The sequence below is a fragment of the Tiliqua scincoides genome, chromosome 2 (assembly GCF_035046505.1).
Source record: "Tiliqua scincoides isolate rTilSci1 chromosome 2, rTilSci1.hap2, whole genome shotgun sequence".
Taxonomy (NCBI): domain Eukaryota; kingdom Metazoa; phylum Chordata; class Lepidosauria; order Squamata; family Scincidae; genus Tiliqua; species Tiliqua scincoides.
The window spans coordinates 150,212,692-150,227,563 of record NC_089822.1 but is presented as its reverse complement, the minus strand read 5'-3'; the positions used below and the strand labels follow the sequence as shown (position 1 = coordinate 150,227,563).

Below are 14,872 nucleotides of genomic sequence, written 5' to 3'. Positions count from 1 at the left end.
GGATCTGATGAACCTGGAGCTCAACAAAAGCTCCAGAAGACGGTTCCCCCACCACCAACATAGTAAAATGGATAAAACCAGAGGCTTGAGCGGCTGGTAAAGTGAGATTTTTTTTTTAGTCTCATAAAGTTAGGTGGTTCCCAATTTAAACCGATTTAAAAGTGTCATTTTAAAACTGAGTCCTGGTGCTAAAAAGTTTGGGAACCACTGGCTACAGCACATGGTTGCAGAATTTGAAGCCTGCACTCTCCATCTCTGATTGCAATTTTACTTAACTGGGAAACCAGACCCAGCAGGCAGGTACTTTCCCTTGCTGTTCAAAGTAAGCTTTCTGGGCTTTCTCCAACATTGTCTTAGGAACTCTTCCCTCTCTCTCTTCTAGTCGTGTGATGACCTATCGAGAGCACACAGCTTGGGTAGTGAAAGCATATTTGCAGAAACATCCTGAAGGCAACATCATGAGTGTCAGGTAAAAAAAAAATGAAATGAAAAGGAACAAGGGCCTCTGAATATTTATGCGACATTTTCCTGTCAAAACATTATTTTGCTCTCTTGTTTAAAAGTCTGTGTTTGGTATTTAAACAGCGATGAGGTTTGCACTCTTCAGTTGGCATTTCTACTCAGCAATTAATTCTGGCTCCAAAACTCTGAGATACGGATGGGGGGATAAGTAACCTTGATCCTTAGAGCGAAGTTTTCAAAATTGTTCATAGCAAACTTCACTTAGGAAGGACATCTCCCCCCCCCCAAAAAAAAATTAAACAAAGGGTCTGATGATCACTCTCATCTCAGATTTAGATCCAGTCAGGCCAGAAGAATAGCTGGGGGGGGGGGCTGAAGCAAGCTGTTAGAAAGGTACCTCAGTAACATCACTGGCTAAGAAAATACAGAGTTTGACCCCATGCACTGCCAAATGACTCAGAGGTTGGGTCCAGAATATGCTCAGCTTCTTTGAGAAATCTTTTTTGTTGGCAATTGTCTGCACCTTCTTCAGAACACTTCACCCCCGCCACCTAAGACCCTGAAGATATAGGACCCTAAACATAAATAGAAAAGCTATGAAGTAAAAAGCAGGAAGTGGGTAACTGATCAGAGCAAGCTTGCTAGTAAGACAGAAAGTTAAAAAAAACAAAAAACAAGGGAGAGATTGCATTGCTTGCTCTGGCCTTATTGCTATGCAGGATTATTTCCCCATCTAGCAATTTTCTGTGCATAAATCCATTTCTCATACTTTGTAAATACAGTTCAGGAGCACTACGTTTATTTATTGTCCCATTCAAAGGATGGCAGAATATAATTTACTGCCACTAAGTTGCCATTTGTTTTGAGAGAGATTCTCCCTTGTATACAGAATTGAAAGAAAATATAATTCTCTAAGATGTAACCCTTTTCCACACTGGAACAGACAGCAAACGTTGTGGTTTTTATTTTTCCTGTAAGAGAATTGAAGTGCTCTGGCTTGCCAATGAATAGCTCTTCCTTATACTAGAGGGCAATATCTACCACAAAGCGTTTGTCCCTGATTTATCCTTGGTGGATTCCACATACCATCATATATAACATCATAAAAAGTGTCCCTCATACTTTTTCTCAGTGAACAGTACTTCTTACCAGTCCTTTCCTCAATCTGTGCATGTCTAAGTCCCCATCCCACATCAGGTAGGTCAGCTTGGCAAGTCCCATTGCTCCAGGCCATGAAGTTCCCAGTTTCTCCAGAAGAAGTTCCCAATTTCTCCAGAGGAAATTTATCAATTTTAGATAAGTTTTTGTATGTGGTCTGAAGGCACAGATACAACAACCTTGCGAGGGCTAAGCAGTTCTGAGTCTAGTCAGTGACACAGTGGGAAACCATTGAACTACTCTATGTATGGCACATAGGAAAGGCAATATATAAATGTAATAAACACTGAGGGTGGTAGCCAGTTGCAAGATCTGTATCAAGCAGGTGGGGCATGCCTAATGGGAATAGCAGGCCTTCATGGCATTCACCTGATTGGGTCACACCCTCTTGTGTAGACTTCTGTCTGCATAGTTGAAATGCAGATTATTTCTAGCCATATGTCATGCACATCCAAAAGTTCTGATCAAGGATGAGTGACATGAACTGCCAGTGCAAAGGAGGGCATCAGGATGCAGGTCTCTTGTTATCTGGTGTGTGCTCCCTGGGGCATTTCGTGGGCCGCTGTGAGATACAGGAAGCTGAACTAGATAGGCCTATGGCCTAATCCAGTGGGGCTGTTCTTATGTTCTTATGAACTGTGTCACTCATTCTTAATCAGAACTTTTGGATGTGCTTTTATCACAATAGTTTTATCACAATAGTTGTTGAACATTTCGACTGAAACACTTAACATTAAGGACCTTAAATAGCACCATAGCACAGGCTGTTTCCTGCATCTGGAAGGCATCTTGCGAAGACTAGCTGATCAGTGACTTTTTAAATCCCCTTTTGAGGTAAAAGGCACGTGTAAACTTAAAGTACTACAACATTTTCATGCTGCCACCTGAGTTGACTTGGACCAGTGACCAAATGTGAGCTAAACATTCAGAAGATTTTAACCAAGACTTCTTGTTCACTTTGGTTCATCATAATTCCAGCGCAGTGATAGATATTTGTGTTCATATTTGTGAAGAGGTTCCTAAAGACACGTGGTACACTTAGGTCAGGCCAGATAGATAAGTCCATTCAGAGGAGCAGGAAGATGATTCTTCAAGGACTCATGGCAAGGTAGAGTCTAAGTGACTTGAACAGCAGCCACATCCTTTGTAGCTGGAGTGAGTCAGCGCCCTGTTAACTCTGAACTGAAACTTGCAGAGCCAAGGGTACATATGGTTCTTGGCACATTTGAAGAACATGCACTCTTAACTACAGAGTTAAAGATTTCCCATTACCTTCTGGAAAATTTGGATATTGGCCTTTACATTATTTCGACAGTTAAGACATTGAGAACAGAATTACTGTTTCATTTTTTGTGATCCCTTTTCAAAATCTATTCATGGTCATTCTCCCTAATGTGCAAGGCAGCCTTTGGTTGTAATTGCCCTGAATTTAATATCTTGACAGTTGGAGCTGGAACTCTGTAATTATGGTATCAATCGATTAGCAGGCATTTTTCTCCCTCTGTTTGTTATATCAACACAGTCACAAACACACTTTAAGATATTGATGCAAATATATGCTTCCTTCCAGAGTGCTTAATTTGTACGAATGGATGCCAGGCTCAAGTCTGCTTGAAAGCCAGACCTTTTGCCCCAAAAGCAGTACTTCCAGAGTTTTACTCTGAAATGATATGATGGGACTAAGCCCTGCTTGCTGTAGTGTTTGTCTTGTACAGTCTTTAACCTTGTTGGCACTGTTGAAAAGGGAGTGCTACAGAGCCTAAGTTCTCACAGGACTTCAGTGGATCTTTCCTGGCCCTTACTGAGCACAGGCATGGATCACTCCTTGGAGACTATCTGGAAAACAATGCAGAAATAGGAGGGTTTGAGAGGCATGTCAGAATGATGTGGTTAATCCCTAATGAGGGAACAAGGCAGCTCCAGGTTCACTGTCTTGCAGTAAATTTCTACAACTAGAGAGTTGAGGAGATCGAGGAAGTTTTAGGGGAAAGCAGCATAAGATTGGCTGTTGGATAACCTGACTCCCTGATTCGGAAGATCCAGTTTGCTGGATGTAGCTTCAGGCTGAGTTGAAGTACCACAGACACTTGCCTATGAGTTGATCTCACAAATAAGTCGAGGACAAGTTTTGAGTCAAAAAGCATGGAATTTTCTATGATTCTCAGATAAGTCGAGGGTTAAACTTAAGGAGGGTGTCTGACTATAGTTTTGTCTTTTACCCGGGGCCAGATCCTGAAAAGTAACCTACCAGAAATTGTTACCGAGGAACTGTACAGTCTCTAATTTATTAAAAATATAGTAAAAGATAATAAGATATATTTTTATTCATTAACTCTTTACATTCTGGTCTTCACAACCTTTTTGTAAACACTATCAGAGTAAGTGCACTGTAAACAACATACCAGTAGAACAGTGGTTCCCAGCCTGGGGTACATGGCACTCCAGTGGCACTCGATAGGATCTTTAGGGGTACTTGAAAAAGAAATGAATGGCAAAAAAAGCAGGTAGTGCTCTAAAATGCCTTGCAGGGCCAGCAAGGCAGGAGGAGAGGTAACTAGTTGACTGTGAAAGTCCCACCAATAGCTAGTTTTTGGTCATTAATTCATATTTGAATCGGTAATTGAAAACCAGCACATAATATGACCAGAAACATAATATGGAAAGTGATCAATCACCAAGAATTTTTCAGGACACTTCTGGTTCAAAACAGTGAAAAGGCTTAGTCTTCGGTTCTTCAAACAGATAAAAAGAGAAAATACTGTGACGAATGCATAAAGTATGGGTTTTCATATGGAGGAAATGAGGGTTTATATTAATATTAATTACAAAAATTTAGCTAATATGAGGGGTACAATTTATGGAAATGGGCTGCCAAGGGGTATGCAAGTGTACAAAGGTTGGGAACCACTCGGTGGCATAACTAATGATTGTGTGGCCCAGTGCTGAGCTCAAAATTATGCCCTGGAAGTAATGTCACAACTAGAAGTGATGTCACGCCCAGGCTTTTTAAAAAGTGAAATTCGGGGCAAAACCTGCCTCCTGGGCATCTATCTGCTGCCTAGGGTCAAAGAAGATTTTGTAGCCACCCTCTATGACAAAATCAAATTTAGCTAAGTAAATAAATTAAAAGTGTACCCCTTATTGGTTAGAGACACTGTGCTGGGGTGAAGAGGGATGGTTATTCTCCCCCTGCTAAAAGTAAGAGGGAGCACCACTTGAAAAAGTGCCTCCTTACCCAGTTAGCAGGAGTGACTATACAGGTCCAGCCTATTTATACACTGATTTTTTATACACGGATTTGACTCAACACGAATGGCCCCTGCAAATGAAAAGGAATGTGCTGATCCCTGGCGAAGGGGAAAAATGCACCCCTTTAAAATCAGTTTAAAAAAACTGAACAGTCCTTTAACAATAGCCTCCTTAATGAGAGAGAGAGAGAGAGAGGGCAGCTAGCTGACAATCCATCAATCCGTCTCTCTTCCGGTGACCCCTCCCTTCCCCCTGAGCATGTGAAAGAAAGGTGATCACTTTGCATTGGTGAAGGGAGGGACAAGCGCTTGGAAGAGGACTGATTGATGGATCGTCTTCTTAATGACTCTTATCTTACATCACAAAGGTCAGGAAGGCTGTTTTTAAATCACCGGAGCAAAGAAACTTTGTTTTTTTAAATTGATTTGCTATATTGCGTTTTTTGCCATCCACGTGAGTGCTTAAAACGGAACCCACGCAAATAATGAGGCTCAACCTGTATTATTATTATTTTTTTATTATTTTATTAATTTATACCCTGCCTTTTTGCCCAACGGGCACACAAGGCGGCTCACAACACTTTAAAATACAACATTAAAAACAATTTACAATAATTAAAAAATCTAAAAACAAACAAACAAACAAACCCCGTGGATTTTCATATAAAAAGCAAGAACGCCAGCCAGCCTGTCAACAATTAAAAGCTTTTTGAAATAAAAAGGTTTTCAGTCCACACCGAAACATTAGCAAGGAGGGAGCAATTCTCAGTTCTAAGGGGAGGGTATTCCACAGTTCGGAGGCCACCACTGAGAAGGCCCTCTTCCTGGCCGCCGCCCCTCTCACATCTCTTAGTGCCGGCACAGTCAAAAGGGCCCCCCCAGATGATCTAAGAGCACGGGCAGGATTGTAGGGAAAGAGGCGGTCCCTCAAATACCCCGGCCCCGAGCCGTAAAGGGCTTTAAAAGTCAAAACTAGCACCTTGAATTGGGCCCAGAACAGAACCGGCAGCCAGTGTAGCTGCCGGAGCAACGGCTCGACAGAGTCAAACCGACGTGCCCCAGCAACCACACGAACAGCCGCGTCCTGTACTAGTTGTAATTTCCGGACCGTCTTCAAAGGCAGCCCCACGTAGAGCGCATTGCAATAATCTAATCTAGATGTCACTAGGGCATGGGTTACTGTGGCCATGTCCGCGCAGCTCAGGTACGGTCGCAGCTGGCGAATCAGCCGAAGCTGAGCAAAGGCTCCCCTGGCCACCGCTGCCACCTGGGACTTATGATACATGGAAATGAGAGTTCATTCATATTAACACCTTATTGGCTCCATGCTGTATCATAGTAACATCACATTGGTTCTCAAAACAATTATCTCATAGGTCAGTTTCAAGTTAAGTAAATCCACTTTTTGTTCCATAAAGTAGTTGTGTTTTCATTTTGTGATTAATTGGCCATAACTTTTGATAGAATACTGATATTGCAATGAGGTTTGTTTCATTGCATTTTGCATTAAATTACATTTCCAATGGTATATAACATGATGGTATTATTTGTACGTACCAAAGTTTTCATAATTTTGGCCACAAGCGTCAAGCTCAGCTTGTTGCCCGGTACAGTTGCTACCACCTGCATCCCCTTAGCTACACCACTGGAACCACTGCAGGAGAACCATTAATCAAATTCTTCTTTAATGTGCCTGGTGTGTTAAGCCAGATGCTGTACAGATAACATACAACTTAGAACACATAACTGAGAGTGTGCAATTCAGTTCACACTGGAGAGATGAGGAATGACTGTGAGAAAGTGCAGCTGCGCATAGTTGCAACCTATTTTCTCAGAAGTAGACCTATTGCTTACATGGGTGTTATGTAATGGTGCCCTGAATTGTAGCCTGGGACTTTGTTTCAAATGGAAACAAGGATTACATCTAGGGTTTAAAAAACAGACCACTGGCAAGCATTTGCAAAATGGATCAGGCTGCAGCAGGGTTTGCTAAAGAGAACAAGGCTTGCTTGATTTCAGTGGAAGCCTTCAGCTCTGGCTTTTTCTCAGGAGGAGAATAAAAGGTTAACTTTGGCTGCAACTATGCCCTGGAGAGGTTGCCTTGGAGATTAACAGCCCTCTAATTATCTCTGCATTGCTTCTCCCTGTGCTTCTCCTGCAAGTTTCTGGGAAAGCCCTGACCCCTGAGTGACCTTGCAGATAAGGCAAGGTGATGATCTAAGCTTGATTTATTGACAGAAATTTCTTGCCCTATAGGTGAGTATCTACGGTACATGAGGTGACCAACTGCTGTGGTGACCCAGGCAGTAGGAACTGTATCTGTGACCCATGTGCAGAAGACCCATGTGCCCCATATTGCTTTTTGGGTGGGAAGAGGCAGTTGGGTGGGAAGAGGCTAAATTTTAACTCTTAGAAATTGTTACTTCGAAATACACAGTTAATTTGTTTGTGTACATTTCTTTCTTCCTGTTTCTAGTTTATTTCATTTCCAAGATCTAGAATTTTGTAGAATCTTGGTGTGGGAATTCAGCATTTTAGGTGTAGGAGAATGGGCAAAAAGACAACAGAATGATCAGAGCAGAAAGGGAGTAGTAGAACACAGAAGTCCTGCCTCCAGGCGCCTGGAAGTCACACACCTCCTGTGTCTGGTTCCAGAGCCTTTGGCAAATACTAGCCAAGTTTTTACCATTAGTAATGATGACTAGAAACTTGCTTTCATGGTTATATAGTTAGTTCATTGTGTAATTAGTTATCTAAATCAGTGGCAACCTTGTAGATTACTAGACACTAACTGCTATGCCTTTTTGATTAAATCAAGAATAACTTTTGCTTAATTAATCAGGCTTTAATTATACTTTTGTCACCAACACCCCTTATCTGCCTTCCTTAACAGTACTGGATTTTAATGAATCACTGCTTGAAAAAGCTATAGACAGGAATTGTGTAATGAGAGATCTTCAGTTCTGTAGTAGGCCTGACACTATCAGTTTTATTTCCCAGTGATCACTTTGTGTCCAGAGAATCTGCTTAAGAAATACAGTTTATCCAATGATATAACTCCATGTTTCAACCCTCCTTCATAATAACTTGGACTGAACAAACTTTAAAACACTACCAGTCTGGCCCCAGATTAATCAAATGGGAAAGCCTGAAGGCCTGTTTCATGAGCTGTGAATCGATTAAATCCAAGACAATCTGGCTGAAGGTAGAAAGTTCACTTTGACAAATTATTGTGATTTTAACCGCCCACTTATACTACCATAAAGCATCTTGTCCAATGTTAAAGGTCTTCACATGCCAAAATCTGTTGCAAGCCCGTCAGTCTGATGTCACGCTGCTGGCCAAGATAAGCTGGTGTTCACATTATCTAGGCTTCCATTTACTGTAGTCTGGGAAATACAAAGGGGCTTTTTGGTCTTAGTCCAACAGCAAAACAAGGTAGAGATTTTTGATGATATACAATCCCATTCAGTTGGAGAAGAGAAAAGAGGAATTGATTCGTACATTTTAATTCTTTGTGTATGAGCCGGTGGGGGTACTAAGAGGAAGCTCATGTTTGCTTCTGCAGCATCTAGAGCCATGCAGATGCTGTCTGAAATAGATTGCTGTCTATTAAAGTGAGGCTGTATCAAAGAAGTATTGCTGAAAAATTCACCACTGTCAGTGCAAATTCTGACCAAATGCTGGGAAAGTAGAATCTGCTCTCCTTTTTGGAGCAAGGGGGTAATCACCCAATATTTTGTCTGTTTGCAGTGTAAATGGAGATGTCCGTTTCTTTGATCCAAGAATGCCAGAATCAGTGAAAGTCCTTCAGATAGTTAAAGGACTGACAGCTCTAGACATTCACCCACAAGCCAACTTGTTTGCATGGTAAGTTCTACATTGGTCTTACCCAGCACAATCCCTTCCTCCTGCAAAGCACAGAGAGAACCAGCCCATTGTTTATAAACATTTTTATTTCTTTTCCTTGGTATAAGCAGTGCCAGTGGCGTACCTGGGGGTCCCGGTGCCCGGCGCAAACCCCAGTTTTCCGCCCCCCCACATCCCTTTTCCACACACCCCCACCTGTGACCCGGAAGTAATTTCAGTGACATCCTTGTCACCGCAATTACTTCCATGCAGCTACCTCCTCTGTTCCCCCTTTGGAAGAAAGGGGGAACAACGGAGGCAGCCGAGGCCCCGACAGAGCCTTCCGCGCCACTTGTAAGCGGCGCCAACTTCTCCATTGTAGCGGTTTGGGGCTGCTGGAAGCCCACCTGTCTGGAGTGCTGTTTCCAGCAGCCCCAGACCGCTCCAAAGGAGACCTCTGTGCCTCTTACAAGCGGCACAGAAGCCTCCGTTTGAACCCAGGAAGCCGAGAGCATCAGTGCAACAGGAGTTGTGCTGACACTCTAGGACACGCTCTCGCTGCCTCCGGAGTCGCGCTGTCACTCTAGGGCGCCCCTGCCCTCTCCTCCTATAAAGGAGATGTTGGGGTACAGCCCAGTCTGGCGCTGAGTTGCTGCCGGAGAGGCAGCTTCTTGCTGCCTCTCCAGGAATGCTCCTTGGCGCCTCTCCTCCATTAGGAGGAGGCTTTTCTTAAAGGAACAGAAGCCAGCAGAGCTGCCGGCTTCTCTCCCTTTAAAGAAAAAAGCAGGTGGGCGGGCAGGGGTGGAGGCTTGAGGTGGTGCCCCTGGAGGGTCGGCACTCAGGGCGTTTGCCCCCTTCTAGGTATGCCAGTGAGCAGTGCAGCTTCCTTCCTATGATGTATTTCAACATTTGCATGTGACCTTGAACCCTTAGGATTTTGTGTTAGTGGGTGTTTCTGGTTTACCATATCCCAGCATCTTGGATTTTCCTTCTAAAGAAGGAAGCACACAATTTACCAGAAACTTGCTATCCATCTTCCAAGTTTGGTACCTAGAATTTTCACTCAAGACGATCAAGTCCTGGTAGTTTTCTCTGTGCCTGTTCCTTAATACTCCTCTCTCCTTCCCCAAACCTCTTACAGAGTATGTAAATCTTTTTTTCCATGAACCTGGTGTTGAACTGTGCTGTAGCAACCATGAGCTTGCTTGGAACCTGAGTTTCTGCTTTGTGAATGACACCTCTGCTCATGGTCGATCTGTAGGGAGTGGATAACTCTGTTCTGAGCTTCAGCCAGTGGTGATGTGACATAATTGGTGTGCTGTGTTCTCTCTTTTCCTTTGTAGTGGCTCTATGAATCAGTTCACCGCGATCTACAATGGGAATGGTGAACTGATCAATAATATCAAGTACTATGATGGATTCATGGGGCAGAGAGTGGGTGCCATCAGCTGCCTAGCCTTCCATCCCCACTGGGTTAGTCTCCTTTCTCAATTGCTGAATATTTCTAATGTTGGCTACAGGACAAAAGTTAGTGCTGTATACCGAAAAGAGGATTAGAAAGGCTTACTAGAGGCCATCATGCAATGTTTTCATTTTCAGAACCTCTAAATTCAGCAGCCAGAAAACTCCACTTCGGTGGCAGTGTTAACATGGTCAGTTAACCCAATTTGAAAATATTTACATCCCTTTTTAAAACTGAAATCACTGGCAAACTCTAGTGATAGTCTTTTTTGTGCTTTGAGGAGGTTCGCAGAATTTAGTGATTTCCAGCAGATGATCAGATTAAGAACAACCACTTTGGGACCATTTGGGAAAGTGGGGGGAAATGAATAAAACAAATGTAAGCCCCTTCCTGGATCAGATCAAGGGTTCATCTAGTCTGATATCCTGTTTTTTCCAGTAGCCAGTCTTGGTGTAGCAGTAAAGCATGCTTTACTTAGTGGTGTGGTTGTTTGTTTAGGCAGGTTTCCTGGAAGGAGACAAAGGAAATTAGTGGGAGTTCTAAAAAAGAAAAAAAAAGAAAAAAAGAGGGGTCTCCGTACTGGAGAAAATACTGTAGAGTTGACTAGTACTTTTGCCAGTGAACTCGTAGATAAGCAATGGTGGTTATGAAGCAACAGAGAAGAGCACAGGAATTCCGATCTGATCACTACAAGCCCACTTCATATGTTATGCAACAATGTGTGGCATTCCCTTCCTATGGTTTGGTTTCAAACCACACAGTCTTGGTAATACCTGGATTATAGTTGAACCATGTGGGGTGGGTAAATGACTTGGTATAAAGCATCTATTTGCATTTTTAGATAGAAGGAGAGATTCTTAGAATTCTGTATATACTGCACTTCTGCTTGGGGGGGAAATACTAAGGGGTGTATGAAGGTCATCATTTCGGAACCCTATACACTCATTATTTTTCTCTCTCCTTTCCATAGCCCCACCTAGCAGTTGGAAGCAATGACTACTACATCTCAGTGTACTCTGTGGAGAAACGAATCAGATAACAGTGTGTGGCTGCTGTGTCGGAGCAGGACATCTTCTGGCAGGCGGGACCATGTCTCAGTCACATTGTACATAGTGAAACTATCGACTTGAATGTTTAGTGTTGGCTGCTGCTGCTGTGCGACCCCCATAACTTGAACACTTTTATCTCCTGGTTAGCTACTGATGATTTTGAGGGGAGGGAGAGAAGCAATCTCCTGCTTGTCATCACAGCGAGAGCCTCCAGGAGCAACCAAAAAGCAGCGTTTGTATTTTAAATGGGTTTCATTACCACCACCATCGCCCATGGCTGCTTCTCTGGTTGTTAAAAACATGGTTCCTATGAACTTACTGAGACTATTTCTTCCTGGAAGAGGGGTGCAGTTTCCTTGATGTCAGGAATGAATTCAGAACTTACCTACTGTTCCACATATTCTTCGTAGAACGTCTGTGGCTGCTACCTATTTTGTGCCGTGCTGGCCCTTGCAGTCGCATGCTAGCGGGCTGCCTGGCCTTGGATAGTCTGTGTATCTTCCTATTCTATATGCCACCAGCCATCTTTGATAGCATTCGCTGTTCCACTGGAAATAGACAAAAGGGAATTAGTGGGAGTACTAAGGAAGAGGAAGTCTCAATGCTACAGAAAATACTGCAAAGTTGGCTGCCACTGCGGAGGGGAAAGCAGGAAAATGCCCCTGCTTCCTCGGTGTCCATTGGGAAGTCGGAGTGTCACATTTCAGTAGTTGCATCACCACATGCAACAGGACAGGAGATCTTCCCCACTCCATCTTTAAGTTACTCCAGCCATCCTCTGCTCCTTTTGCTCACAGAAAAACCCCATAAGCACAAGAAATGGCCTGCTACCTCCACATAGACAGCAAGGAGTTCGCTGATCATTGTACCACTGCCTTAAATCCTCCCCCTGCCCATCCCGGTGCTTTCCTTTTGCAGAAGTGCTATTATTCAGCTTGGTGACAAATGCAGATACTTGCAACTCACAGATGAGGCCCGTGCAGCCATCCCCCTTGCTCCCCTTCCCCCTCCGAGCATTTGCACGTAGGTTGAATGCAGGGTGAGCTGTACGTACCTGGGCCTCTGTCAATGCATGTGTGCTGGCTGCAGAACTACCTGCTGTCTGAAGAAAGAATGCTGGTTCCATCTTCTGTCTTTCATACCATGAAGATTCCAATCCCTTCAGGTGATTGAGGAAAAGAATCTCAAGTCAAGAACTGCCTGGTTAGTTCAGGGACAGTGACAAGGAGGCCTCACATTATATTGTGCCAGTGCCATTGCAATAACCGCATGTGGCTCCCTAAGCATCAGCCCGGATATCTGTCATTCATAAAGCTGTGGGGGGAGACAGAAATTTAGTCTTGCCAATAATGTTGCCAATTGTGATAGTGATAAGAGTAGAGCGCCATCCAGTTCATCTTGCATTATGGACAACATCAGTTTTGCGTAGCCTGCGGAATCCACCTCCTGGCTGTCCCTATGGAGCCCTGCTGTACGTACGTTTCTTGTGGGCTGAGAGCCACCTTGCACGATTCAGGGAGGGTCTTCTTCATTCAGGGAGGAAAGCTCATAAAGCTTGACACTTTGCTGCAGGCCACTCAGATTAAGTGATGGGAATAAATAGGAGATGATGTGACACACCTGTTTGTTGACCCCCGTGTCAGCTGTGCTGGGATGTGCAGTGGCCCCCCATTGCCATACCTGTCACTCTGTAAGTGGCAATGAGCTCAGGGAAGGTCAGATAGATGATGGATTTTGTTAACAAGCATCAAGCTGAGTCTCGGATCGATATACAACTGACTTAACCCACACAATTATAAATGGATAATTGTGATTATGGAGAATATGATTTTTAATTTTTTTTAATTATTTTGTAACCTGCATCCAATATGTTTGTTTTAAGAACAAGATCCCCTGTGCTTCCTCTCAGCTTGTGCAGCCAGGATGGCTGTGTGTTGTTTTCTTTAAATTAATGCCAGACTTCCTGCTTTCATCCAAGCATGTATGTGGGGGCTGTGCTTTTTCACAGGTCTGATGTTGAGATCCAATCATGAAGTTTAACCAACGTTCTAGAAAACATCCTACCTACACAGTTCACTTACTGCTCTATTTATTTTCCAAAAAAGAATTAAAAGAAAAAAATACATGCATTTAATAATAAACCACCACAAGATTGTAATGTGAGAGTAAATCAATTAATGAAATAAATGGTTAATAAATGCCAAAACAACCTGTGATCGCAGTACACTTCTTTGAGTGAAGGAGAAGGCAGTTGTGACAGAGAATAAAGCTGTCAGGAACTGATGCCCAACTAGCCCTGACAAGGCTAATTATCAAACATTTATATCAAATATGAGACAGAACCAGTGATACAACCATCAGCATACCTGGCCACTCTTGTTTCTTGCAACGCATGGGATTTAGGGCCAGCCAGTGAAAAATTTGAAGTGCAGTCTTAAGCATGTTTACTTATATGTAAATTCCACCAGTGAGAGTATTGCCCCAATCCTATTCCCCCCCCCCACCATTAGCATCAATGCAACCACACCATGGAGGCAAGTGCTGCATCCAGTGGCAGAGTGGGGGCAGTCACGAAGCTACCTCTAAATATAGGAACTTCTGTTCCCTTACCTCAAGATAAGCCCCTGTTGCTATATGGGTCTGCTTGGATTTGCGTCTTTAGAGCTAGTACCATCCTGGTCCCAAATTTCAGGAATATATTAGCTATTTCAAAATTGAATTTGCCAGAGGGTAAGTTCAAGTTGAACATTTTACTAGAGGGTATGCACCAAGGAGCTCCAGTTCTGGCTATTGTCACACACAAGTTATTCTGTGGTAGAGGAAGGGGGGCATTCCTGAGCCTTCAATTTAGCCCCTCCAACACAAATGGGGAAGAGGCTAATAATAATAATAATAATAATACAGATATTTCTATACCGCCTTTCTTGGTCCTCAGATTTCTCCTCGGACTTTATTCAAGGCGGTTTACATAGGCAGGCTAATTAAATCCCCGTAGGGATTTTTACAATTTGAAAGAAGGTTCTATCTTTCAAGAAACCACAACATTCAGATGTTTCTTTCTGATCTGGCCACAACATTCTGGCCTCCATCCTCCCACGCTCAGAGCAGATGGAATAACTTGGCTCAGCTTGTCAGCTGCTTCAAGGTCGCACGGTGCTGGTGGCCTCGAACTGGCAACCTGCGGATATTATCTTCAGGCAAATGGAGGCTCTACCCTCTAGACCAGACCTCCTGCCCAGCTAGCTAGCTGTCTTCTCCATGGTACACTGCCTCATGCCGGAAACTTGACAGCACTCCTGGCCATATCTCCCAGCCTGGATTGCAGGCAGGGGAAGGAGTGAAAGACTGCTATGGGCCCCATTCCCACCAAGGTAAGAATTGGCAGAACTTGTGTAAAACAGGTGGAGACAGAGCATCCTCCATGGGTTTGGAGAGACTGCCACCAGTGGTAAACCTCCCAGTAAGATGATCACAGTTGCCACAGCAGGGGTAGAAGGATGAGAGGAGGTGCCTCCCTGACCCCTCCTGTTCTTTCTTCATGGTAGGAGCATAGGGTTCATCAAGGCCCTTATTTCCACAGCAGCAGGAGGGAACATTGGGTGGGCCTTCCCTAGAACTCTCTAGCATCTGTCTCCCCTTCCTGC

At 43.6% G+C, this 14,872-nt stretch overlaps 1 protein-coding gene across 5 annotated transcripts in view; it reads left to right on the top strand.

The window, feature by feature from the left end:
* Positions 1-13,430, top strand: part of RPTOR (regulatory associated protein of MTOR complex 1) — a 434,461-nt gene extending 421,031 nt beyond the window's left edge. For all 5 annotated transcript variants that reach the window (XM_066615740.1, XM_066615739.1, XM_066615738.1 and 2 more), the window contains 4 exons: positions 383-469; positions 8,622-8,738; positions 10,061-10,190; positions 11,150-13,430. In XM_066615740.1, the coding sequence (XP_066471837.1) occupies positions 383-469; positions 8,622-8,738; positions 10,061-10,190; positions 11,150-11,218 (403 nt within the window). In that variant the 3' untranslated portion in view covers positions 11,219-13,430. The remainder of the gene's footprint in view (positions 1-382; positions 470-8,621; positions 8,739-10,060; positions 10,191-11,149) is intronic.
* The last annotated feature ends 1,442 nt before the right edge of the window (positions 13,431-14,872 follow it).